Source organism: Sturnira hondurensis, unplaced genomic scaffold (assembly GCF_014824575.4).
Source record: "Sturnira hondurensis isolate 20B ecotype Veracruz unplaced genomic scaffold, ASM1482457v3 Scaffold0006413, whole genome shotgun sequence".
Taxonomy (NCBI): Eukaryota; Metazoa; Chordata; class Mammalia; order Chiroptera; family Phyllostomidae; genus Sturnira; species Sturnira hondurensis.
In genome coordinates this window covers 28,660,739-28,688,181 of record NW_028079044.1, presented here as the reverse complement: position 1 = coordinate 28,688,181, position 27,443 = coordinate 28,660,739, and the positions used below count along the sequence as shown (strand labels likewise).

General features: G+C 48.0%; 1 protein-coding gene across 2 annotated transcripts in view; it reads right to left on the bottom strand.

The window, feature by feature from the left end:
* Nucleotides 1-27,443, bottom strand: part of BAALC (BAALC binder of MAP3K1 and KLF4) — an 81,823-nt gene that overhangs the window by 8,156 nt on the left and 46,224 nt on the right. The window contains exon 2 of one of the 2 annotated variants that reach the window (XM_037048327.1): nt 6,207-6,373. The exons of the other annotated variant lie outside the window; for it this stretch is intronic. Coding sequence (XP_036904222.1) covers nt 6,207-6,373 — 167 coding nt within the window. The remainder of the gene's footprint in view (nt 1-6,206; nt 6,374-27,443) is intronic. 2 annotated transcript variants of the gene reach the window in all.

Below are 27,443 nucleotides of genomic sequence, written 5' to 3'. Positions count from 1 at the left end.
CCATCTGTGTGACAGGCTACACCCGTCATTCCTGGACTGGACCAAACCTTGCCAACAGTCGGACACGGCGAGGAGGGAGAGTAGGAGGAGCAAACTAAGCTGAGACTCAGCCCAGACATTGGCTCACTCCCTTAGCGTGGTCTAGTCACTTGGCCCCGAATAATAAAGCACCTTGAAAAGACGCAGCCTCTGAAGACATGAAGCTCCCTGGGAGGCCAGCCCCAGGCCTGGTGCTTCAACTTCCCAGAGCTGTAGCCACATACCATTTCTGTCTCAGCTGAATGCTTGAGGATGTAGCTTTGGGAGAGAAAAACACAAGGCCTAAGCCTGAGGAAAGAGCACGTGCAGGCCGGAGAGCAGAGATGTGGAGGCAGCCACATTTCCCGACAATTACTTAGCAGGAGAAAGCAAGCAGCGACAGAGCTTCGTTTGGTGCTGTTTGCTGAGCTCAGGAATGGAGCTGGGAAAGCAGAGGAGTCAGCGATTTGTCACTGCCATAGTGTCAAAGGGGTCCCAGGTGACTGGAGGGAAAAGGTGCCACAGGAAAAGAGAGCTCCCCGCTAGGACAGCCAGTTCCAATTTATGAAAGATCACTTTGGTCACGCCGTTTTTTGCCAGTTAGCACCTATTACACCAGGCAAACGACAGGGCCGGAGGGAACTGAGGGAGGGAAGGTCCAGTTCATTTGACGGAACAGAAGTGAGCCCTTCCGCCCTGAGCACGAGATGCTGCTGCTTGCAGGCCTCGCGGGCCCTCCTCACCCTTCAGAAAACGATCCAAACCGCGGGCGATTTTGCCTGTGTCAAATAAAGTGGCTGCTACCCCCTCCCAGTGGCCTTTCATTTCTTTCAAAGCACCATTTATTTCGTATTATCTGGGTTCCCACCCTCGCCCACATTAGCGTTGGCAGCTGCTTCAGAGTGAAGGCTATACATGCCTTTTCCACTCCCGGATGGTTGGTACCGGGTACCTAGACGGTTCTCCGTAAATGAACAGTAGATGAATGACCCTAAAGACTGCTTGTGGGAACTGGTGAGGAAGTTTCCAGGCCTAGCAAGGGTCAGCTTTAATGCACAAGTGTTTTAAATCTGAATGGTGATACTGCAGTTGGCACGTGCATGACGATGCATGCTTTGTCTGAGGAATGCCTCTCGTTCTGGGGAACAAGTTCCTCTGGGGAAGGGAAGCTTTAAAAAAGGGCTGAAGACCCGGCAGCCAGGTGGCCTGATGACACACAGGGAAATGCTGTGCCACACTAATAGACCCTCTTGGGGGAGCAAAGGAAGACAGGAAGAGGCGGCATGATACTGCCCGAGCCAAACACTGAAAATGCAGGGAGCTTCAGCCCAGAGCATAAGAGACAAGCCAGGAAGAAGCAGTACGTCAAAGCCCTGGAGGAAAGAGAAAGAAAACTGACTTCCTTGGACAGAGCCTAGGCAGCTGAGAGGTGTGTCAAAGCCCTGGAGGGAAGAGAAAGAAAACTGACTTCCTTGGACAGAGCCTAGGCAGCTGAGAGCTGTGTCTGTGTGAGCGGGCTCTGCTGACCAGAGCTGACATCAGAGGGAAGCTTGTGCTGTAAGCCGACACCTTGGAATAGAAAGCCTTCACCACAGCCTTTCTGGGACCCACAGTATCTGGTGGCTGGTGGGACCTCGGCATAGGAAGCCCACTGTTGGGCTTCAGCAACAGTCTGAACACTTACCATTAAAGCGATCTGCTCCCTGACCTTATTTTGGAGACAGTTACAACGCAGCCGTTGTTCACTGAATTGTGAAAACAAAAGCTGCAGGGATGGCTTATCCACGTAGGCCGCCTGCCTGTGGCGCTTGGTTGGTCAGGTGTGCGTGGTCCTCACTCCCCTGCGGCGCAGTTTCCACTGCTGCTAGAGTCAGGGGTCGGGATCGCTTTAATAACACGCAAGACCCCAGAGCGCGTGTGAATGTGGACTGAGGAGGTGCCTTCCTTAGCTATCTACAGGTCTTCATTTTCCCCTGTGCACTGCAGACAACAATGTCACCATTTTAGAGTCATTGGGAGGATTCAATGAGATAACAGAACTGTGCACTTAGCACCCCACGCTATGCCTAGGATGGGCCTAAGGAAGAAGGACTAAGCAAAACTAACTGGCTTGAAATTCTTATGTTCCGCAATCAGAACTCATCACCTGCTGGTTAGCATGTAAACTGGTGTAACCACTTTGGAAAACTCTCTGTCAGGGTCTATTAAAGCTGCATACACCCGCGTCCTATGAGCCAGCAACTTCACTCCTACATATGAACCGCAAAGAAGAGAATTTCCACAGACAGGCACGCACAGGGGTGTTACATGGAAACAACCCCGGGGTCCTCTGACAGACGATCGGATAAAGAAGACAAGGCACACACACACACAGTGGAATACTACTCAACCCTGGGAAGGAGGAGGGAATGCTGCCATTTGTGACGACATGGATGGACCTTAGGGACATCAGACTATGTGAAGTCAGTCAGACGGAAAAAGACAGGGACAGTGTGATTTCACTCATATGTGGGATATAAAACATAAAGCAACACGAGTGAACGAACTCTAGATACAAACAACTGAATGGTGGGCAGCAGAGGGGAAGGGATGTGGGCGGACGGAGAGGATGAAGGGAGGGTCAAATGTATGGTGACAAGAGGAGACTAGAATTTGGGCGGTGAGCACACCGGAGAGTACAGACGGTGTGTTACAAAGCCGTACACCTGAAGTATAATGCTATTAACCAATGTTGTCCCGATACATTTAATATTTTTAATTAAAAAAAATTTTAAACACATACAACCAAAAAAAAGGTTAATGTCTGTATTGTTCACAATAGCCCCAAACTGAAAACAACCCAAATGTCTTTCCAGCAGAATGAAATATGCATAATGAAAACGAGGAAATTTCTGCACCTCACAATGACGTGGAGGAGCCTCACTAGCATGCCGTTGAGCAAAAGAAGGCAGACACAAGAGTGTACATCGTGTGTCATTCCCTGGATAAGAATCTTGAGAATAAACAAAACTGGTGTGCGGTGCTGGATGCAGGGAAAGTGGTCACGCCGTGGGTGACAGGTGGTGACCTGGGGGGGGGGCAGGGAGGATTTCTGGGTTAGTGATGATGTTCTACATCTTCATATGGAAGGTGGTTATATGGGCATGTCACTTATAAAAATTCATTGAACTCAGGACTTGTGCCTTTCTCTGTATGTATGTTATATGTGGCAGATTACATGTTTGCTCCTAGCTATCTCTCCACTGGGAACAGAGAATATTTCTTTGCCCTACTGATGGAGAGCTTGCCCACATGACTCACTTTGGCCAATATGAAGTTGGTTGTTATGATGTGAACAGAGACACGAAATGTGACTTGAATAGTTAGGTTATGGCCCTCTGGGGTTTCTGCTGTTGGGGAGGAAAAGTATTTCTCTATGCCCTTCAGAGTTCTGCTAGCTGGTTTAAGAATTAAACTGACATGAGCCAGATCTGCAGGAGAAAATCAAGTTTAATTTCATACCTATTGAGCTCTCACAGATATGAGACCTCCAGAAATGACCTAAGCAGGCAGCTTTGATACTTTTTAAAGAAACCATAAATTCATGAAGAGTTGGCAAGACTAAGAAACTTAATTTTAATTAAGTTTTACTTTTAAAACTTAAAAGTAAGTTTAAACATGTACTCTACCACATATAACATACATGTGGTATGTTTTAATTTTAAAATTAAAACTTAATTTTACTTAAGCACACTAAGGCTTAGGTGCTTAATTAGTGAGAAATCCAGGTGAAGCTGGTTTGCACGCCCTCCTGGCCCCAAATTTCCTGTCTCTGGAGATAAGGGGATCCTTCACACGGGAGAGTCATTTCCTGCTTTCGGAGAGACAAAGAACAGTCAGGGTGTCCTTTTCACACCAGCTGTTTCTTAAGTAACTTTAATTCAAAAGAATCGATATGCTCAAGCGGCATATGTGGAGGCAGCCTGCCTTGAGTCCCAACACCGTCATGGTCATGAGAAGAAGACACCTCAGGGTGCTGCTGCCCTCTTGGCCTGATTCCCGGAATAATACACATGGGAAAGAAGGTTCTGCTCGGCTTGGAACCGGGGTCTAGAACCTGAAGTCAGGCCTTGCTCATTCAAGTTGCAGCGGATTATGAAGGGGAACAAAGATTGCTGTTTTAAGTCAGTGAACGTGGATGTTTTTTCCAGCATTATTATGACGATAGCTAATACACGTAATTCTTCTATAAAAAGGACTTTACGATCTGTATGCTCCTCCTCTGAAATAGTCACCTGTTTCATTTTAAAGTTATTGACACCCACCTCCAGCACTTAAACAGCCTATTCATATCATGCAATTAAATGAGCCTCAGTTTCTCTGTCTATAAAATGGGGGTGATGCTTATTTGCCAGTGCTCTTGGGAAGATTTAATGAGCCAGTAGACCTAAGAGTGCTCTGTAAATTGCAGAACACAGCTTTAAAGTGACGGATGACGAGGGTAGGAAGTGAGGTGGGAAAGCAAATGTGCAGACCATGTCACGCACGCACCAGGCAAGGCTGCGTCCTCCCTACCACAGGGCACCCTGGCTCGAAGGGTAAAGTCACAGGTGAGGAGAGTAGGCTGGAGGACAAATGTCAGGGCCCATACTAGCACTTCTGAGTGTAGTTCTGTGGGGCCTAGTCTGCCTTGGGAGACAGCAACAATTAGGATTCTAGAAGGCCAGTTTATACACAGGCAAAGTAGGCATTAAGAATCCCAGAAGGGCCACTGAAATCTTCCAGTCTAGTCCCTACCCATTACCTTCTACAGTATCCACCAGTGTCATTTAATTGAGTTATCGCACTATGTGTGTAAGCATACCTGGGAATCCTTACTGCCTTTCATTTTCCCTCTTCTTTTTTTAATCCTCACCCGAGGGCATGCTTATTGATTTTTTTAAGGGGGTGGGGTGGGAGGGAGAGGGAAAGAGAGGGAGAGAAACATTGATGTGATAGAGAAGCATCAATTGGTTGCCTTACATGCTCCCCAACGGGGGATGAACCCACACCCTAGTCACGTGCCCTGACTGGGAAGTTTCCAAACTGCAACCTTTCAACTGTACAACACGATGCTCCAACTGACTGAACCGCACTGGCCCGGGCCTTTTGCCTTTCTTATGGCCCTTCTCAGTTTACAAAGAGCAGGCTCATCTGTTCTCTCATTTTGGTATTATTTCCATTGTGTAGATAAGGAACTTGAGATTCTGAGAGATGAAATGATTCCTGCAAGTCTACTTAGTTAATGAGCATTAGAGCTGAAGTTGCAACAGGTTTTTTGACCAAAGCTTTGCGTGGTAACTCACTGACATGATCAGAAATTCCATCATTAGATGACCAGTTGTACCCTCAGAAAACTGGTGGCATAGGCCTGAGGGGACAGGACCAGTAGGTTTTGACAGGGGAGAAGACAAAAATGGGTTTGGAGCATGGGTAGGCAGTGGACTTTGAATGAGGGTGGGGCATGGGCAAGACGAGAAAGAGGGATGGAGGAAGAGCCTGCAGAGCCTGAGCTGGCCTCCTGGGGCGCTCATCCCACGGGAGGAGCACTTCCCAGCAACAGCTCTGGGAGCAAAGAAAGGATCAGAAAGGATGCTAACTAGGCCAAGGACACCTCATTCCTGCTTCCTTTCTAACAGCAACAGTCTGGGGGTGAGGCTGCCACCACATTCTGCAGCGAGAGTCCCCTTTGGGGAGTCCCACTGCCCCTGTTGCTGGAGGGTCTGAGGTGAAATGCCAGGCTTCCTCCCACCACACTGGTCATCCCTCTCCCCTGCCCTGCCCACTCCCCACCCTGCAGATAACCCTTGAGACTGGCGGACTATCTGGCCTGAGACTGGTTGCTGTAGCCAGCACAGTCCTCATTATCAAGATAGCTAGACCTGAACAAAACTGTATTTAAGCAAACACACTTCCTTTGAAGTGTGCAAATATCAAGAGTGTAAATATCAAGGACCCACTTCAGCGGATTCAACAAACAGAGCAACCCTCAAGGCAGAGGGGTTGCTGTTTTGTTTGCACCAATTTTCTCCTGGGTGAGGCAGAGCATTTCCTCAGGCAAGTGAGTCTTCTCTGTTCCTTCCCTGGGTACAGTCTCAGCGGGGCCATGCCCTGAAGTCAGCTTCTCTCCCTTTGTCCAGTCCCAGGTTGGTTCTGTGGCTGTGACCTACCTCTGCGGTTAGAAAACCATTCTGTTTCTGGGTCTGGGTGCCTGAGCTGAGGCTCTGAGGATTCGGGCACTGGGTCCCACAGCTCATCTTCTTCTCTGGGTTGGACATTCCACCTGGGGCTGTAGGTCGGGATGCACCGTTGGAAGGCAGTCCGTCTTCCAGCACACCTGGTGAAGGGAAGCAGAGAATGGCACTAGAGTCTCGCACGTGGCAATTGCTACAAACAGTCCCCAAGAGCTTGGAAAAAATACAGCCAAAGAGAAGAAAGAAGAGTTGCCAGAATTCCTGCCTTGCCAAGTTACCCTTTTCTAGAAGAACATGTGCTTCTTTTGTTTTGTTTTACAAAAATGAGATTTAAAAAATAATTTTATAACCTGAAAATTTTACTTACTACCTCAGTGGCATTTTCCCATGCCATGAAATATTGTCATATTATTTTTTGTATGTAGCCTGCTATTGTGTGGAAGGGTCACCATTTATTTTGCTAACCCCTTCTGGTTGGATGTGTGTTTTCACTTTTCCAAAATAAATGTTACTGTGATGAAACTCTTTGTAGTTAAAGCTGTACTCCTAATTACTTCCTTAGGATGAATTCCTAGGAGTGGATCACTGGTTGGAAGGTTATACAGGTTTTTTACCAGAATTCCACCTCCAGGTGTTGGACTATGTCCCTCCCATAACAAATGCCAAGAAATGATAAAATAAGGTTTACCTGGCCTTATTGAAACAGAAGAGGGGGACTACGGGGGGAACTCATGCATAAAGAGTGTCTGATGGAAAAGAGAACTGTAAAAGCACGAGGGTGAGCACCGAGGGGGGACCAGAACTGGGCCGAGGCTGCACGACAGCCACGGGGAGGCTGGGAGCAGCCAAGTACATTGGCCGCTCTGCTCCACCAGATGAGGCCAGTCAGCACGGAGCAGACCGTGAGGGCGGGCTACTGTGATAGCAAACTGTATATTTGGTCTTCATCCCCAGTTCCTGGCACAGAGCTTCTAAAGCCTTCGTAATGTCCTAAGCGATGGGGTGATGGGATCATCTTTTGTCATGACCTTGGTCTTTGCTCCTGGTACAGGACACAGAGCTCTTACACCCCTTGGAACTTTGTGAGTGACAGGAGAGATAGGAGCACCCTTTGTTCTAATGAGGCAACTCGTGTCCCTCTTCCCACACCCCAGACAGCTTCAGGGGGAGGGCTGGTTGCCAGGAAGGCTTTCCCTTGATCAGAGGCTTGAGACTTCCAGTCTCATCTCCTAACCCCTGGGGAGGGGAGAGGAGCGAGAGATTGAGGTAATGGTTGATCATACTACATGATGAAACCTCCATAACCCCCCCTAAATAACAGTGTTCAGGAAGCATTAAGGTTGGTAAGAGCACCCCACATGCGAGGAGGGTGGTGCACCCCAACTCCACGAGGACGGAAGCTCCCGCCTTTGCGACTCGTCTGGGCCTCACCCTACGTACCCCTGCCTCTGGCTGCCCATCCATGCCCTTTGGAATGTCCTCTACAATAAACGTAAGTACAGTGCTCCTGAGTTCTGTGACTCATGCCAGACAAATCTGGCTTAAGCATTTCTCAGAACAGAAGGATGATGTGAAATGGAAATATCCTTCCAAGTGCTGAGCAGGATAGAGGGAAAAAATCCAAACCCAGATAGATCTTCGTGAGATTTCAGAATGTCGTTGATAACAGGAAAAGCTTCAAGAAAGGGGGGGACAATTGAGAATGAGATTCACTTCAGAGATTTCATCAACAACCAACGGACATAAGACTGAAGCAATGTATTCAAGATTTCAAAGAATGTGTACATTTCAAGGTCTTTGCAATGCATTGCCGAATTTACCCCTATAAATCTCCTATTACCCTAGTGCCCTTGGGCTAACAGTATATGAAAGGACAATATTCCCCAAATCCTCACAAACACTGACTATTTCCTTTTTTTGGTTTCTCATCTTTGTCAGTTTAAGGGGCAAAATAAAGTGCTCATTGCTTGGACTCACACTTCTCGATTTCCTAGAGATATTACAATATTTACCTGCCTGTTGGCTCATGGTGTGTGGTTTTTAATTGTCAAGTCGTTTGCCTATCTTTCCTTTTGGGGTGTTTGCCTGGGTTTGCTTTTCATCAAACTTAAGGAAAACAAACAAAATCCTTCCCTAGAGTGTTGAGAAATCGTTGGCTTGGGGCGCAGCACAGTGTATCCACTATGCCAAGGGTGGGACAGGTCGCCGACGAGGCAGGGCCGCTGAGGCTCCAGTCCCAGCCCAGCTGAGGGAGTGGTGAGCCAGAGGAGGCATGTCCACAGGCCACCCACCTACTCTGCAGACTGCTGACGGGCTCCCACCTGCGGCCACAGACAGAAATCAGAATTCAAAATGTTGAAAGTGATGACAGAAAGTGCTTGGTCCAGTGTTTCCCAACTGGCAGGCTAGGTACGTGGGAACACTGTGAACGGGTTCCAGACATGCAGAGAAATGGGCTCCTTCAGCTGGGCTGACCCCAAATCTTTGTGCCCCCTTCCTCCACCAGCTGGGAGCCTGCACCCCTTTCTTCCCATCTCCCCTCCACCCTGTACCAAAAAGCCCTCCAATGCATGTGTATGACACCCCAGCACACAACTCAATCTTTATCTCCCCTTCTTCCTGCGAACAGCTGCCCCTGGGCCGTGTGCAAAGCTGCAAACCCTGGGAATAGGCATGGTATAATTTGGGCTGCTGATTCCAGGGTCCTGGCACCCACACAAGAGTCTAGAGCAGAGCTTCTCAGGGTGGTCCAGGCACCACACAGTTGTCACTGGCCTGCTGTGGGGTAAAAATGAAAAACACAAGTGCTCGGAAATTTCTATGGCAACTTGACATTGCTGGAACATCCAAGGGTGAACTTGTTCGGATGAACTCCTCAGATGAAATAAGGGGTAGACCAGCTCTACGCTGTCCAGTGCCCATGGGGAGTCACAATTGCTGTGAGCCATGCATTAGTCAGGCACATTGGCCATGTGCTGGTCTGTGATGATGGGAAGAGAAAAGCAACCGGTCCTGAAGGAGGGCTGTGGCTTTGGTGGGTGTGTCCCCTTGGCCCCTAGATATTTTGCCCTGTGGGGAAGGGTGGGGTCAAGGTGGGGACAGAATAGGGGCTTCTAACACACAGATCCAGCTTAATTACATCTAGGGCGCAGTTGCCTTTGGCCCTTGAGTTAGCCAATGCTACCCTGGCCGTTTACCTCATTCTGTATGCATGTTATCCTTTCCTTTTCCTTAAAAAAAAAATTTAACTTACTGTTACAGATTTATTTGATAGTTGAACTGAAACAACAAGTTTAGATCCCCATGTACAGATTGACTCAGGGTTGTCAGAGGCCAATGTCACCATTTTCTATGTGGGTCATGACTTGGAACCTGGGTCGAGGGTGGGTAAGAGCCACCCAGTGAGTGCCCCACGGTGCTCTCAGCCTGGGTGAGGACAGCTACCTTTTCACCCAGAGATGCTTCAGGACACACACCTGTCCCCACCCCTCCCCATGACCATGGACAGGCCCCGAGGCGGGTAGAGGACAGGGATCAGAGCTCCCTTTCCCTTCCCCCACCCAATGCAACCCAGTTTCTGACCTGGAATGAAGCTAGCAAGGCGGGAAGGGGAGGCCAGAGGCACCAGGGCCCAAGAGCAGGCAGCGGAGAACACCTCCGAGGAAGGCGGACAGATAGCAGGAAGGGGGGCTGTGCATCACTCAGGGCTGCAAGCCCCAGGCACACACTCCAGACATCCCGTACCAAACACAAACTCAGAGTTCAATTACTAAGAACTTCAAGATGCTGTCTATGAGCGTTAAGTCACTGAGCCCCTTGGAGCCTGGGAGGCAGGCCCTGCACAGCTGCACCCGCTGCAGACCCGGGAAGGAGGCTGGCACACCGGACAGAGATGGAGGCAGAGCTGTGGTGGTCAGGTCCCCAGGGCCAGTCCTCCCCTCTCAGCTGCACTCCGCACCTGCGCCTCTCGGCTCAGCCTCGGGGCTCCGTAGTGTGTGGTTTGACCAACACTCACTCCATCCAGTATTTTCATTGAACAAAAATCAGAGCTCTGGTCTCCTAAACCCCAATACAGGGACCTCCTCATTGGTTATATACGAACAACCGTGACTACTTCATGGGCTGCTGTAGGGATTAAACAAGACACCATGTAAAGGCCCTGACCGTGTCTGGCACATACATCGTACTTATTATTGTTCATGGCCCAACACCAGCTGCCTGGTCTCCTTGTGAGCCCCATCCATCAGCCACAGTCCTGATTTATGAGTCCCACTGTCAGTGCCCCTTACATGCTCCAGGGCGAACAATGGGCCCACTGAGCCTGATGAACAAGAAGAGAAGCTCTGGTGACAAGTGTCATCGCCAAACAGTGAGCAGGGGCCATCTGCCCAGTGTGAGGTGTCGGCAAGAGGTCACCATAGGGGTCAGGAATGGGGGATCATTTACTGTTATTCTGCCTGCAATGAACCAGGTGATTTTGATGCATGAATTTAATTGAATTTGCTTTTTTTCTAATTCCAAAATCAGTAGACGCAATGTTAGAAAACCTGTACACTACAGAAAAACACCAAGGAAAAATAATTTTTACGTCATCACCCAGAGATATATCCTATTTATTAGCCAGGAGGTGTATGTCCTGTCCTTCCAGCAGATGCTGCCGGTGCCTGCCACAGCCCACTTACCTGACCCCTTACCTGACCCCCAGTCCCCTAGGGGCAGCCCATGGCCAATGACTGACTAGAAGTATGAGTGTGATTGGTGGTAGGGGAGAGGGGGGTTGTGTGTACAACAGCCCAGCCCCAGCCCCCTCGCCTCTGAGCAGCACAGTTCCTGTCCCTCCACTCCAAAACACCCCATGAGACCAGGCTGAGCCTGGACTAATTCAGAAGCCACATCTTTGCCCACTTCCTTCCCCTGGCCCACCCTGCTTCTCACCCTGCTTCCCTCCCTCCTCCCCACACAGTTCTCCCAGGACTCTCTCCAGGAGTCATTTGCATAAAAGGGCCATCTCAGGCTCTGCTTCCAGAGAACTGCACCTCAGACAGTGTATACAGATACCCCACGTTGCTGGAATATTCCTTCTGCACCTGCACACTCGCTCTCCCCTCCTCTCTACCCTGCTCTGTGTCTCAGGACACTGACCTGAACGCACCTTGTCCACGAGCTCCTTGCACACTGGCTTCTACTTGGGTTCGCCAATGGGCATCACCAGCTATCGAGGGGAGGGGCCTGCAGTAGCAGACTGAGGCTGTCTTTATTCCCCTGATTCCCTCCCTGCAGTGTGGCCATGGGCACTGTGTTCTCTGTACACTCCTCCAGCAGAAGAGGGCACGGAATCAAGAGAGGCTGTACAATGAGGAGGTTCCTGTTGGCTTCAGGGAGAGCTCAGAGGAGTGGTGGGAACAGAGAATTGATGGGAAGTTGCTGAGTAGGGAGTTACAGATGCTGTATCGTCCAGTTCTTAGCGGCAAGCAACAGAAATTGAGTCCAGTGAATCAAAGCAGAAAAGCAATTCTCTTAAGTGATCTGAGACGCTCACAGATTACTTTCCAGGAGGGCTGGAGGTTGAGGCATGGAGACCATCTACCAAGGAACAATGTCGCAAATCCCTCCAAGGAGCACGATCCCCTGCCCCTGGACCCTGCAAACTGACCTCAGCATTGCTGCTATGCTTATTCTACAGAAGTTATCATTGTTTTTGTGAAATTCAAGTTTAATTAGGTGTCCTGATTTTCTCTAGCTATCCGTCTGGGGGAACATGGTAGTGAAAGCCACGTTGTACCAGGTGCCCAGCTCCACCTGCCTCTCTTGCCCCACACCACCACTCTCACACCTGGCTGGTGGGACAGTGACCTTTAATTTAGGGAGAAGAAACTGATGTTCAATCCAGGTTCTGTATGTTTCCAAAGCTTGTGGTTGTAGCAAATGTTTACAGCTCCTTAGAAGAAAAACTCCCAAGTAGGCAGTTGTCAAATTTTAATGTGCCTGAGCCACCCCCATGGTCTCTACTCAAGTGCAGATTGCTCCATCCAACCCCCCAAACTTCTGATGCAGTAGGCGTCCTGGAGTAGGCATTTACCCAGTTCCCTCTACCCCATTCTACCCGCCGGGATGCTGAGGCAGGGAATTCTAAAGACTGCAGGCTTTAGAATTGTAAAGTTTGAGGCTTCCACAACCCCCAGGCGGGTTTTGAGGGTCGCTTGCAAAGTGCCCACGTACATTTCTTCCCACCGTGAACTCAGCAGCAGTAAATTGAGGGACATTTGTATGCTGCTAGAGTATGTCTTTCTTTGATACTCCTCACAAAACTTTCATTCCACCCAGAAGACAAGCCACGTCGCTGATTTTCCCAAAAGACAGGAAACAGCTGTGTCCAAAGCCTGCTGAGTTTTTTTTTGCTATTTTGGAAGGGGAGCGGAGGGGGCAGAGAATGGAAATGAAAAATGATAGCTGGAAACCCCGTGGGGAGCAGGCCCAGGGGCGATTCCTCCTTAACTCTAGTACCTGGCTTTTTCTGATGACGGTGATCACAGAGTCTATCCAAGGTCACCGCAACCACCTGGAGGTCATTCCCCTAATGACCGAAAACCAAAGTATAAGACATTAGCAATCTGTCTGGGTAGAAGCTCTCAAAGCCAAATCAGACAAAACTCTGGCTCATCACAGTGTCTAGGCTCAGGCCCCAAACAAACGGCCAATGATAATTTTGTCTGAACTGCAGTATGTATGGAATAAACTGCAACTGCAGCCAGCTCCTGAGAATTTGTCTCATTTTTCAAAATGAACTAGAATGGGAGGGTGTTTGTCATTTTCAATCTGGTGAGTAATTTTTGAATGCTCACTGTATAAAATGGTGATATGTGGCTTTTGGTGTGGCTGACATAAGACAATCCTTAAAAATGGTGCATAACCATTACATTTATGGTCAGTTGATTTTGGGCAAAGATGTTAAGATGATTCGACAGGTAAATAACTGGTTTTTCAACAAGTGTGGAACAAGTGGATATCTACATGAAAAATAATGAAATTGGACCCCAACCTCATACCATATACAAAAGTTACTGAAAATGGATCAAAGATCTAAATGTAAGACCTAAAACTATAATACACTTCAGGGAAAGCATGGACATCAACCTGAATGACCTTGGGTGAGGCAATGGTTTTTGAAAGATGACTTCAAAAGCACAAACAACAATGAAAAATAGATAAATTGGACATCATCAAAATGTAAAACTTTTGTACTTCCAAGGACACCATGAAGAAAGTGAAAAGATAATTCACAGATATATAATTTGTCAATTATATCTCTGATAAGGGATTCTTATCCCCAAAGAGCTCTTACAGCTAAATAATAAAAAGACAAATAACCAAATTAAAACATGGGCAAAGGACCTAAGGAAACATTTTTCCAAAAGACATGAAAATGTCCGATAAGTGCATGAAAAGGTGTTCATCATTCTGAGCTGTCAGGGAAATACAAATAAAAACCACAGTGAGATACCTCTTCGCAGACACTGGGGTGGCCGTAATAAAAAGACAGATAATAATAAGTGTGGGCAGAAAATGTGAAGGATCTGAAACCCTCACACACTGCTGGTTGGAGCTACAAAATGCTGCGACCAGTTTAAAAACCTGTCTGGCAAGTCCCCCAAAGGATAAACATAGAGGTACCTTATTACCCAGAGATTCCACTCCTAGGAATCTACTCAGAAGAAATGGCAAAGCCTGTTCCTGAGTATTCACAGCAGCATTACCCAAAACAGCCAAAAGGTAGAAACACAAAATATCCATCCACTAATGGATGCGTAAGCAAAATACGGTATATAAATACAATGAGGTATTATTTGGCAATAAACAAAATAAAATTCTGATACACGCCACAACATGGGCAGGCCTTGAAACATTATGCTAAGTGAGAGAAGCCAGTTACCAAAGGCCACGTATTGCATCCTTCCATTTACATAAAATGTCCAGAAATGGGCCAATCTATAGATAGAAAAGTTGATTAGCGGTTGCCTGGGGCTGAGGTTGCTGGGGAGAAAATAAGGAGTGACTGCTACTGGGTAAGAGATTTCTTTTTAAGGTGATGAAAATGTTCTAAAATTGATTGTGGGGATGGTTGCACATTTAATTGCACACTCTAAATAGATCAGGTGTATGATATGTGAATTATAGCTCGATAAAGCTGCAATTTAAAGAATGGTGAGGAACACATTTTGGAGTGTTATATTAACTCAAAAAGCACATTTGAACTTGAACAGCAATAGTTGGGCAGAGAAACTGGCTAATGGACCAATACAGTCTGTAAGGACAACTGCAGTACTAGCTTAACTGTCCCCAAAGGCCTTGAGTCCTGAAGAGGAGGGCTGTGCTTGCTGAAATGAGTCACCGGCCTGTCACATCTGTACTTGGCCTTGGGAGTTGGTGGTGAAAAACGCTTCCCCTGGTACCCAGCAGCGTGCAACTTAGATGCCTGCTGAGAGCAGCGGCTGGAAAAGAAAGGGCGGCAAGAAGAAGGGGGCAGAGTTCTGTCTGTCCTTGGTGAAATCGGGCCTGGAGTCTTTTTTTTCCCCCAAAGAGACAGCCAGGAGGCAGCAAACAAGCTAATGGCCTGGGAGGCAACCAAGAGTCACTCTCTTCTTTCCTTTTTCCTACTGATGCCCCTAGAATCCGTCAGCGTTCTCAGAGGCTCACTTACCCTGCCCTGTCTCCTCCCTTTGATGGCTCAGTGGCACCTTCCTTCCTGGAAGTTTCCACCTCGGCTCCAAGGTCACCACAGAGCGGAACAGGTATTGGCCATATCTCCGTGTTCATTTTTGAGGGGCTGCCCTCCCCTGTGATAAAAATTCAGCTCTCTCCCTCACTAAACATGCCTCCTGGTCTACTGGTTCTGTGCTATGGGGATAATGGTACCTTGTCCTCTTCCAGAGCCTTCCTTCCCCGCTGCTCAGATCGCTTTCTGTAAACTTTAACAATGTTTAGTTTGTGTGTTGGTCTGCCACAAGAAAAATACCACAAACTGGGTGGTTTAAACAACAAAAACATATTTTCTCATAGTTCTTTAGGCTAGAAGTTCAAGGCCAAGGTGTCAAGAAGGTTGGTTTCTTCTGAGGTACAACCTCAGCTTGTAGATGGCATTTCTTCTCCCTGTGTTTTCACATGGCCTTTCCTCTGGGTATCAGTGTCCTTTACCAGCTCTTACTGTAAGGACACCAGTCATATGGGAGTAGGACTCACCCATCTGACCTAATCTTACCTTCATGACATCTTCAAAGGGCCCATCTCCAAACCCAGTTGCATTACGAGGTACTGGAGGTTAGGGCATCAGCATATGTCCCCCCCAGTTAGGGGGACATACGTAGTTCAGGCCATACCTTGCTTTTCTTTTTGTAATAATGTTTATGTCTTTCTTATATAAGAAATACATTTTTCATGCAGGAAACCTGAGTACTGGTAAGAAAACAATTACAAAATGAAAACGATCCATGATTGTATCAATGAGAGGAAACTGTTCACTAACACTTTGCCTGTCTGGCCCCCAAACCTTTTCCAATGCACAGATGTGCACGGTTTCTAAACAATGAAGTTATACCACAATGCTGTTCCATTTCCCCTTTGTCCACATTTCTGCTCGGCTTCACTCCTCCCTCATCTTCTTCCTCAGCATAGGTCACTTACTCCTTCTTTCAGCATTTGTTTTCCAATCAGTCATCTGAAAAACATCATTCAGCACCTACTAGAGGCCAAGCACTGCATTGCGGTTGCAGGCTCTCCTTTCGCCCACCATCTTTTTCTTCCTGACTGTCCCCATCTTTACCTCGGTCCCCCAATTTCACACCAGAGAGGATGCTGGGAGATGGAGGGCAAAGGCTGAATTCTCACCAGAGGGAGAAGGAAGACAAGAATTTGAGCATTAGCAAATGCTCTTTGAGAAAGGGAGAGAGAGGCAAGGCAGAGAACGTTAAGATTATACATCTTGGACTTCCGCCAAGATGGAGGCGTAGGTGGGAACACTGTGCCTTCTCCCACAACTAAGTTTAAAGACAACAAAGGTTTAGTAAACAAAAATGCAGCCAAAACACAGAAAATTGAACTATACAGAAGTCCGACAACAACGGGCCATTCAACCACACCGGTAAGAGGGGCGGGGCCAGCAGTGGAGCAGGGTTGGGCAGGAAGGATCCCCCAACCCCAGGTGCCCAGGCAGTCATAGACAGATCCCAGACGTGGGGTGGCGACAGGTGGACCCAGTGAGGGCACAGGGCAGCGGGCTGATCGTGGTCACACATTCTCGCACAGATAAACCAGCAAAGGACAGAGCAGTGAGACAGACCGAGCAGGCCCCAGTGGCAGGAAGCAGCAGAGGGGGCCACCACTGCTCCTCTTGACCCCGCCCCCACATACAGCATCACAACCCAGCGACTGGGTTGCCCCACCCTGGTGAACACCTAGGGCTCTGCTCCTCATACATAACAGGCACGAACAGACCAAAACATGGCTCAAGAAGAACTCAAAGCCCCAGAGCCGATAACTCTAAGTGACCAAGAAATAGTGAACCTCTCAGATGCACAGTTCAAAATACTGGTGATCAGGATGCTCACAGAACTGGTTTATTTTAGTTAGAAATTAGAGGAACATATGAAGGCTAAACTAATTGAAATGAAGGGAAATGCACAGGAAACCAATAGTGATGGAAAGGAAACTGGGACTCAAATCAAGGGAGTGGACCAGAAGGAAGAAAAAAATGACCAGACAGAAAAATATGAAGTAACAAGAATTCAAAAAAATGAGGAGAGGCTTAGGAACCACCAGGACATCTTTAAACATTCCAACATCCAAATTATAGGGGTACCAGAGGGGAAAAGGAACAGCCATGAGTGGAAAACTTATTTGAACAAATAATAAAGGAGAACTTCCCCAGTCTGGCAAAGGAAATAGAATTCCAGGAAATCCAGGAAGCTCAGAGAGTCCCAAAGAAGTTGGACCCAAGAAGGAACACACCAAGGCACATCAGAATTATATTAGCCAAGATTAAAATGAAGGAGAGAATCCTAGAAGCAGCAAGAGATAAGGGGACAGTCACCTACAAAGGAGTTCCCATCAGACTGTCAGCGGATTTCTCAAAAGAGACCTTACAGGCAAGAAGGGGCTGGAAAGAAATATTCCAAGTCATGAAATCCAAAGACCTACATCCAAGATTGCTTTATTCAGCAAAGCTTTCATTTAGAGTGGAAGGACAGATAAAGTGCTTCTCAGATAAGATCAAATTCAGTGATCAATTCAATGATCAAATTCAATGAATTTGAATGATCAAATTCAAATTCAATTCAATGAGTTCACCATCATCAAGCCCTTATTATATGAAATGTTAAAGGGACTTATATAAGAAAAAGAAGGTAAAAAATATGAACAGTGAAAGGACAGCAAACTCACAGTTATTAACAACCACACCTAAAACAAAAGTGAACTAAGAGGACAGCTAGATCAGGAGTGGAACCATAGAAATGAAGATCACATGGAGGGTTAGCAACAGGGGAGTGGGAGGAGGAGAAGAGAGGAGAAGGTATAGAGAATAAGTAGCATAGATGGTAGGTAGAAAATAGATAGGGGGGAGGGCAAGAATAGTAGGGGAAATATAGAATCTAAAGAACTTGAGACATGTGGTCATAAACTAAAGGGGGGAATGGTGGGGGAGGGGTGTACAGGGTGGAGGGGAATGAAGGGGGGAATAGAACAACTGTAATGGCATAATCAATAAAATATATATTTTTAAAAAGATTATACATCTTATCTGTCCAGGTATTTGACTTCCCCTTCCTCTTTTTTAAAATTTATTTTTATTGATTTTAGAGAAAGAAAAAGAGACAGAGAGAGAAACATCGATTTGTGGTTCCACGCACTTATGCTTTCGTTGGTTCATTCTTGTCTGTATCCTGACCGGGGACCGAACCCACCACCTCAGTGTATCGGGATGGTGCTCTAACAAACTGAGCAACCCAGCCAGGGCTCTCCTTCCCATTTCATGTGACTCAGTTTGGATTCCCCCTTCTTCCTCCGGCAGAAACCGCCTCTCCAGGGGACTGTTTACTGTGTACTCTGAGGCATTCTGACAAGCGTGCCGTTATCACTGAATGTTTTCCAAGGCTGATGCATGGCAGGAGAGGGTCGGGTTGGAGAGAAGGCCCTGTGGGTCACACAGCACCTCCCGTGGCTCGCATCATCGTTGTCCAAGGCCCAGTCCACCAGGGCCCCATTTCTGCTCGGATAGGGAGGCTTACTCTGATCTTTTCTTCTTATCCCACTTCCTTCTGTGTCTAGACCAGGTATCCTGCTTGTGGCCTGGCTGCTTTCCATGAAGTCGTCAGATCTAATCTGTCAGGGGTGTAAAATCACCCTCGCACATCCCCAAAGTTGCCTGCCCCTGTGCTAGGCTTCATGACTGCCCTTTAAACTCATTTGCTTGGTCACTGAAATTTGCCCATAGGGAAAGAGTCTTCCAATGCAATCTTCCTCCCTGTTTTCTTTCATCCCTTGGTTCACTCACTCTGGGGGTGGTAGCCTTTTAAGAAAGTGGCAGCTGGCACCTGTCGTGTTTTCACTCCTTGACATTTTCTGAGTTCAGTACAACCAGCCTCTGCAGCAGGCTCTTTCCAAGGACGGCTGGAGCTGGCACTGGATTGTCCTCTTGGGTGGACATTAGAAATCAGTTGGTATGTCTTTGTTAGCTATAAGAAGTATATTTGGGTCAGTCAGAATTAGGAGAACTCGGTCAATGGAATTGTTTTATTTCTGGAAATTTAAAAAGTCACCCAAACTAATCAATCAGTCCTCTAGCCTCTATCTACCCTGTGCCTAGCACTGTGTGTTATTAGAAGATACAAAATGCTTGTCCAAAGTCTTTATGCTTCTGTAATTTAATTGGCAATTTAACAGATTATTTAAGAATTACTGAAAAATAAGCCCTGGCTGGCGTAGCTCAGTGGATTGAGCACGGGCCTGTGAACCAGACAATCACGGTTCGATTCCTGGTCAGGGCACATGCCTGGGTTGCAGGCAGGTTCCTTGCAGGCTAACTACCAGCAGGGGATGCACAAAAGGCAACCATACATTGATGTTTCTCTCCCTCTCTCCTTCCCCTCTAAGGATAAATAAATAAATAAAATCTTAAAAAAAAGAATTACTGAAAAATAGAGCCATACAGAATTTCAACAATAAGGTATTTTTTCATCTCTTAGAATGGCAAAAGTTCAGAAGTCTGATAATGTTAAATTGTGAAAGGGTGTGGTTAGTGGGTCTCTCATCTGGTGCTGGTGGGAGTGCACAGAGAACTGCGTATCGGGGGCCAGCCAGCAGACTCTAGCCAAGCCTAATCTGCGCACACCATTGCGACCCCACGAGTTCGGTCCTCAGTGCAGAAAACCTCTCCCCGCTGCCCAGAGGCCCGTGGAGCGCGAGCTTTATCCCACTAGTAGTGGAAGTGAAACCGATGCAGCCATTCAGCCGCTGGATGACTAACCAGGCCGTGGTCTACCTGTCCTGGGAAATCGGACTCAGAGTCCAGAGCAGCCTGCCCCAAAGTGTCCCACGGTCGGATCCCGATAACCCCGATTTAGAGTGACTTGGCAAGCAGCCGGTACCAGCGCGCAGGCTGACCCTCCCTTGCCTCCTTGGACGCAGGAACTAAATCTCCCTCGTGAGGATGCCCTCCTTGCCCCAGGGGGCCGCAGGGAGTCACCCTTGTTTCCCGGGTGGAGGAATCCAGGGCCAGCAAGCCGACATAAACAAACTTCGTTACCCCTTTGCTAATTTACTCCAAGCCTAAACTTTGTTTGGATTCCTCACTAATGAGCACCCAAGCCCGAGTGGCTCTGATCAGTTCTTCACAAAGTTGTTGTTTCTTTCTCCGAAAAGGATACAAGGCAGGCTGGTTCATCACTTCTCTGGCATGATTTATGGTCTCCTGTGCACGTGCACTAAACTGGATTTACTCCTGTTAATCTGGTCTTCTGTAAATTTTATTGTTAGTCCAGCCATAAGAACCCAAGGAGGGTGGAGGGGGGACTTGCCCTGCCCACACGACACAGCAACCTAAAAGTATAAAGTGGATTTATACAGATCAATGTCTAATGCATAATAACAAGCGAAAAAAGCAAGTAGGTGGTAGATATGTATAAACCGCAGCTTTTGTATAGGGAAGAAAAACTACATTACATACTATGCTATGATGACTATGCATTTTCCACACAGATACATACGTGTGTGTGTGCATGTACATGCAACAAGTTGATGACTAGGTCTCTGGGGAAAAGGCAGGGGACCAAGGTCAGAGGGGGGCCAATGGGGCCTTGTCTGTAACCTTTCTACTTTTAAAATATATTACTTATGAAATAAAATTATTTTTTAAAAATAAAGCTGTCGCCCTGGCTGGTGTAGCTCAGTGGATTGAGTGCGGGCCTGTGAACCACACGATCGCGGTTCGATTCCCAGTCAGGGCACATGCCTGGGTTGCAGGCCAGTTCCCGGTTCCAGGCAGGGGACGCACGAGAGGCAACCATACATTGATATTTCTCTTTTCTCTCTCTCTCTCTCTCCTTCCCTTTCCCTCTAAGATAAATAAATAAAATCATTAAAAAATGATTACACAATTAAAAAAAAAAAGAAGTTCCAGAACTAGATTTGATCCATCAAGAAAGTAAAAGTGCAAAGAAAAAAAAATGCTTTAAAAAAAATAAAGCTGTCATATTCTGCCTTTTCCCACTAGTCAAGGCTTTGGTCCCACCCAGCGTGTTTGCCTCTGCGATTTTTAGTTATTGGGTCACATTTAATCATCGCGTAGACTATCAAAATTAGTGATTGAATAGAATGACATACAAGAACAAGAACAGACAATAATGAACACCTGGCTTTCAGCTCATCTTACGAAGAGAGTTCAGTCATTTTAAAACGAAGAGGTGCAGGGCTGAGTCTGCGCGGCAGTCGGTGATGTCCCCTGAGACACCCCAACAGGTCAAGGGGACGGGATGGACTAGAGTTGTTTGTAAGAGCCCGGGGTCACCGCGGTGACTGACATCAGGCGGGGTTAGTCCCCCCAGAGGAGAGGGTTCCTGAGTAGTGCTTCAAAGGAAGGCCTGGGGGTGGCTGGCGTGAAGGCCGATGGAAGGAATGAAATGCAGGTCACACTTGTGGGCTCCTGCTGGGTGCCAGCCCCAAACTCAGAGGCCAGGACACAAAGGAAGACTCCTGCAGAAAGTGCTCCACTTCATCGTCACAGGCACCTTGCAGGTAAGTGATACTGTCCTCCTCTTGCTCCCCATCCCCTTATTCTTCAGAAGAGGAAACTGAGGTTCAGAGAGGGTGGGTCACCAGCCCGAGGTCCTACAGCTGCCACCCCAGCCAGGCTCCCACCCAGGTCCCAGAACCTAAAACCTTCAGTTTTACAGGCAGTTGTGCTGACTTTCATCATTTCAAAAAAAATCTTCCATAAAGCATACTCATCCTTTTCAGGGCTAGGCAATAATGAGGACATGTATGACGTCATCAGACTAAATGAAAGACTTTTTTTTGTTGTTTTAAAGGTAATCTGCATCAAAGAGGTCTTATCCACCAGGGTGGGGCAGATCTTTAGAACAATCTAGAATCCAAGTTACTTGCCAGCAGGGTTGGGTAGGTTGGTCTAAAGTGCAGACAGTGAGTGGGTGTTTTTAATTAAACTTCCTTGGTGCGTTCTGTACCCCTCAGTGCCCTGACACTGTCCTCCCGCCAGTGCTCAGCCCTCAGGGTCACCCTGTGAAGATTCACTGCTTGTCCCCTAACCCTCAGAAGCCACTTTCAGGCCCCCTTTCCCAACAGCTCGTGCTCCAGGGGTGCAGCCGGCTGGCCTCTGCTCCAGGCAGGATCACGACTGCTGCTCTAGGGCAGAAAATAATCGCAGAGAAGCTCACAAACCCAGCGTGTGCAGACATTTGGGGATCCAATCCAGGGGACAGAGGGAGGCTGCCAAAGTATGAGGAAGGAAGGCAGATGTGAATCCCAGTCTCCCTGGGGCAGCCAGAACGATCTTTTGGCAGCAAGAATCTGATCCTGGCCTAGGCCTTCATCGACTTCTCAAAGCCTTGAGGGTAAGATCCCAATTCCCTGTGTGCTCTGCAAGGCTCTGTGACCTCTCCTTCTGCTCCCTCCTTCCCAGGACTGTGGTTCCCCAGTGGTCCCCTTGTGGTCTGTATGCCCCAGTCTTACTGGACAGCAAAGGTACCTCCCTGCCTTGACAACGCTGTCCCTTCCACTCAGAACGCTCTCTCCTCAGCCTGGTGAGCTCTCTGTCTCAACATAAACATGACTTCCTCAGGGGCCCTTCCCAGACCCCTTCCTCGCGTGAGTTGGGTCCCTGGTCCCCTCCTATAGCACTCGTACGCCTCTTTGGAGCACCCATCACTGTTGCAACTTTTTGTTTCATGCCCACCCACCCCACTAGCCTGGTGGCTCCATGACAACAAGGAGGTTGTCATGGTCATTACCGTGCCTGGCATATATTAGGCATTCAAGAAATGTCTGGAGAAAGTCTTGAACCATTGAGCAGTGGCCAGAGATGCATATAGACCTCTCCGCATGAAGTGTTTTCTCCCTTGGAGTACAAAAGGGCTGGAACGCCAAAGGCAGCCGTGCAAACATGCTGTTCTGACCTCTGGGGTGTCAGGGGGTGATGGGAAGAGCTCACATAAGCAGTGACATCTGTCCCCAACAGAGACCTGTCCTGTGCCTCCCTGTACACCTGTCCAGGTGGCTGTGGCTCCCAAAGGCTCCCAGTCAAGGCTGGTGCATTTCCAGGGGCTGAGTGAAGATGCGACCATAGCTCTGTGGTCTTCCCAGATTTCATTTGCCCTTTGGGGATTAGTGCTGCAGGAAGGAAGGGTGGCTTCTCATCGTGAACACCACAGCCCTCTTGCAAAAGCATTCAACAACCTCGGCTCAGTGAAGGCCACCCTGAAACCAGCTACAGAAAGGGCTGGGGCAGTGCTGGGCAGTGCTGTCCATTGGAAATGGGTTTGATGAGAGGCAGTCATGCTGGGCTTCCCTTTCCTCTCTCCACAGGTGGCTGCATCGCGGGTGGAAGGTGGAGGCTGACCATGGGGCACCAGAAAGGTGCTGAGAGCCAGACACCTGGGCCTTCCATTCCAGGCTGCAAGGTTTACAGAGCAAACATGTGCCCTCCTTTCCACGGATGCTCGAAATTCCTAACGGGGGAACAGTATCTTTACACTGTGATTAGCACTAAGGTTAAAATTTAGGAGGAATCTTGTCTGCTAGGACGACCCCATAGCGTACTTCTGGGTGGAAGAATCCAAGTAATTAACCACTGGAAAGGAAGTCAAAGAAAAGGGAGACATTAAGGTGATTTACCATTAAGGTGGTTTAGGTAGAGAAAGGATGAGAAGGAGAAGAGAGGTGTCAGGAGGAGAAGAGGAAGGACAGTGACGCTCGGGGACGGGAGTCACAGCCTGGTCTGTGAGAAAGTCTCAGTCACAGGATCTCAGAGAGGTTTCGTGTGTGCCAGAAGTAGACTCCTTCTGAAATCATGCCGTCCGCGACAACATGGATGACCCCGAAGGGCAAAGGGAAGTGAATCAGACAGATAAAGACAAAGTCCGCATGGCACCACTTACATGCAGAATCTTAAAGAGAGAGAGAGACAGAGAGAGAGAGATGAGAAAGTGGTTGCTGGGCAGAGTGTGGGGAGTAGGGAGAGGCTGGCCAAAGGCAGAAATTACAGCTGCAAGACGCGTGGGGTCTGAGGGCCAGTGTATAACCTGGTAACTATATATAGTTGATCACAGTTATTGTATAATTAAAGTTTGTTAAGAGAGTAGAACGTAAACGTCCTCACCAAAAAGCGGTCAATGTGTGGTGGTGGACGTGTTAACTGGATTGGGGGGTGGGGGGAATCCTTTCACAAAGTGTGCATATGTGAACTCACAGGGCACACTTTAAATATCTTACGATTTTATTTGTCCAGTAGGCCCCGATAAGGCCCCCAAATAGTGAAATCCTTCCTTTGTGATATCCTCCTGGGGAGAGCAGGACTTGAATCACTTTTTTAAAAAAAAATATTTTATTTATTTATCTTTAGAGGGGAAGGGAAGGAGACAAGGAGAGAAATATCAATATATGGTTGCCTCTTGTGCATCCCCTGCTGGGAAATGGCCTGCAACCCAGGCATGCACCCTGACTGGGAATCGAACTGCAATCATCTGGTTCACAGGTCCACGCTCAATCCACTGAGTTATACCAGCCAGGGCAAGAATCACTTTTGATTCTTCATTCGCTGTCTCTGAATCTGACTCCACGATGAGACTGAACCTCCTGGTGCTCTCACTGTCAGTGAGCTGAATGATTCAAGTTCACATTCATTTCACAAGCATCGCCGGTAGCCAGCATGCTGTGTGCCTGGCAGGAGGGTGCTCCAGTAAGGCAGGTGCTGCCCTCGGCACCAGGCAGGCCTGGGATCCTGTTCCAGCTCCAACCTTTGCAAGCTCTGCAACCTTTCAGAGGTGACTAAATAATAACATTTACCTTTTTTAAAAAAACTGAGGGGAATTTATTTTATTTTATTTATTTATCTTTAGAGGGGAAGGGATAGAGAGAAGGAGAGAAATATCAACGTATGGTTGCCTCTCATGCATCCCCTGCTGGGAACTGGCCCGCAGCCCAGGCCTGTGTTCTGGCTGGGAATCCAACCATGATTGTGTGGTTCGCTGGCCCGCGCTCAATCCACTGAGCTACACCAGCCAGGGCACATTTACCTTTTTCCCCCCCCCAGTCTACACGTGTCAAACTCTCTGCTGTGATTACTGCCACTTTACAGACCAGGACACAGTGTCTTAAAAAGGGCAAATGGCTTGCTTAGAAGCAACCAGTCAGTGGTGGAGCCAGGAGTTCAGAACCCAGATCTGCGTGACTCCAAAGACACCTTGTGCTTATCTACTGTCTCTGCCACTGCCCCGCTGCTTAGAATCACTAAGCCTCCATTCCCTTCGGTATAAAATAGGAATGATGCTATTTGCGTTGCAGATGGGCAACTGAAGAAAAACAGGTGAGCCTGGCTCTGAGCCTGGCACACAGTCAGGGTTAATTTCACAGCCTCCAGCGCCAAGCATGGCAATGTGCAAGGGACCAATTTCAGGTCCTTTCGTGACAGCAAGGGAAGGGCACCAGGTGGATGGAAAAAATGGATAAAAGACAGGAACAAGTGAGTATCAGCAAAGATCAGCTTCAGTAAGTCCACAACTCTGTCCCAGGTATGGTCAGGGTGTAGTCACCCTGAAAGGGTCTAAGACCCAGAGACTAATGGACCCCAGGAAGCCAATCAAGAGGTCAGAAGGTTGAGCTTAAGCGGGAGCCCAGATGACAGAGCAGATCGCTGCTACCTAGGGTCCGTTCATTGCATGTTATCCGAGGGCTGACATGTGAAAGGGACAAAAGATGAAGCATGGTACCCACACGCCTTCACTGCGTCACACCATTAGAAGGACAGATCATTTGGAGCTTAGCCAGCCACGGGTCCTTTGTTGGGCTGAAGAGAAACAGACAGAGCCAGAGAAAACCAGGCCGTGGCAGGACAGTTCATGTGGTCATGAATATTTATTTGTCTCTTGGAGATGCCCAGGTCTGTTCCAGGGCTGGGGAGGCAGAAGGGAAGGAGAAAGACTCCATCCTTGCCATCTGGCAGTGACACCTGGGATGTGGAGAGAGAGATGTCCAGGAAGTATTGCTGGTGGCAGAGTACAAGACAGGCCAGAGAGAGGCGGAGGCCAAACCATGGGCGGCCATTTGCACTTGGTTAAGGAGTTTGGACAGTGGCCTGTGGGCAATCGCAGCCTTGAGACAGTGTGGAGGATGCATTTGAAGGGCTTAAACCTGAAGGCAGGGAATCCAGCCAGGAGAGAGCTTTGCCCTCAGGAACCTGCCCCCACCGAGTCTCCCTCAGCGGTCTGCATGCATTTTTGAAATGACTGCCTTCCCAGCTGGACTCACCAAACTGGAAACCACACTCAGAAGGCTGCAACTGGAGATTACGTCACTTCAGAAAGGTGGTATTTGCCAAAATACACCCCCTGACGAGTGCAACAGAGTATTTAGAACGAAGGGCGGGAGAGGAGAGAAAAACAATAGTAAATTAGGATAATCATCTATAACCACAATCAAAAAGGTTTTCAGTGACAATTTCAAAAGAACACAGCCAGAATGAATGGGACTAAGCTCACGGTGTAGCTCCCTCTTAATGTTTAAGGAGTTGTGGGATCCAAAATCCCTTCTGAGGCAGCCACATGGGGCAGAGGTGCTGCAGGGTTTCTATTGGAAGCAAAAATAAAAACTTCGGTTGGGCTGATTTTGTGTTTCTGTAATGCAATAATTGGCTCTCAAAACCCCAATTCTTCTCCTTGCAGCTTTGGCTGGATAGCTTTAAAAGCAGGTTTAGGCTTCCTTTTTTTTTCCCCTGAGAAGTCAAGCTCAAGCTCCCTCCTTTGGCAAGTTCCTGCAAGGTTCTGGGTGTAGGTACAGTTGGCTTTGATTTAAGTCATATTGCTGTTCTTGATATTTACAAAAGGAGGTGGCCTTTCTAATGGAAGAATTTGGACAACATGATCCGGAAAGTCAACAGCTGACTTGTGAGGCCTGGCCCCATGCCAAATGCACGGATTCCCTGGTGAAGCAGTTGGGCTGTGCTTGGCTTAATAGGCCCGGGGGGTGGGAAGCCTGAGAGAGGTCAATACCTGTTCTGGGGCTTTTCCTCCAAGGCAGCTTTTCTTCGGTGTAAAAGAATAGCAAAAGTGCTTTTCTTCAAGTTGCCCATTCTAAATATCTAGATCAGACCTTAGGGCTACACAAGAAGGCAGGTAGCCCCATGGAAAATGTCATGAACCCAAGGTCATGCACGGATTAGATGATGCACATGCTACTGGACCTTGGCTCTGTAGTTCCCATCCCCCAAAATCAGGACATGGCGCTCAAACATCACTGAGAAGGTGGCCACTCGAAAAATCTTGTTCCCCACTCTTTGTTCTAGCATCGCCCTCCCTCAGAGCACACAGCCATCTTCACTCCCTAGCTCGCAGCTGATACCCAAGTCTGTGCTCCTACCAGTTCATCTCAAGCACTATTTGCTGAACTCCAACACACGCCAGACACTTCCCCAGGCTCGGGTGACTCACAGCAGCA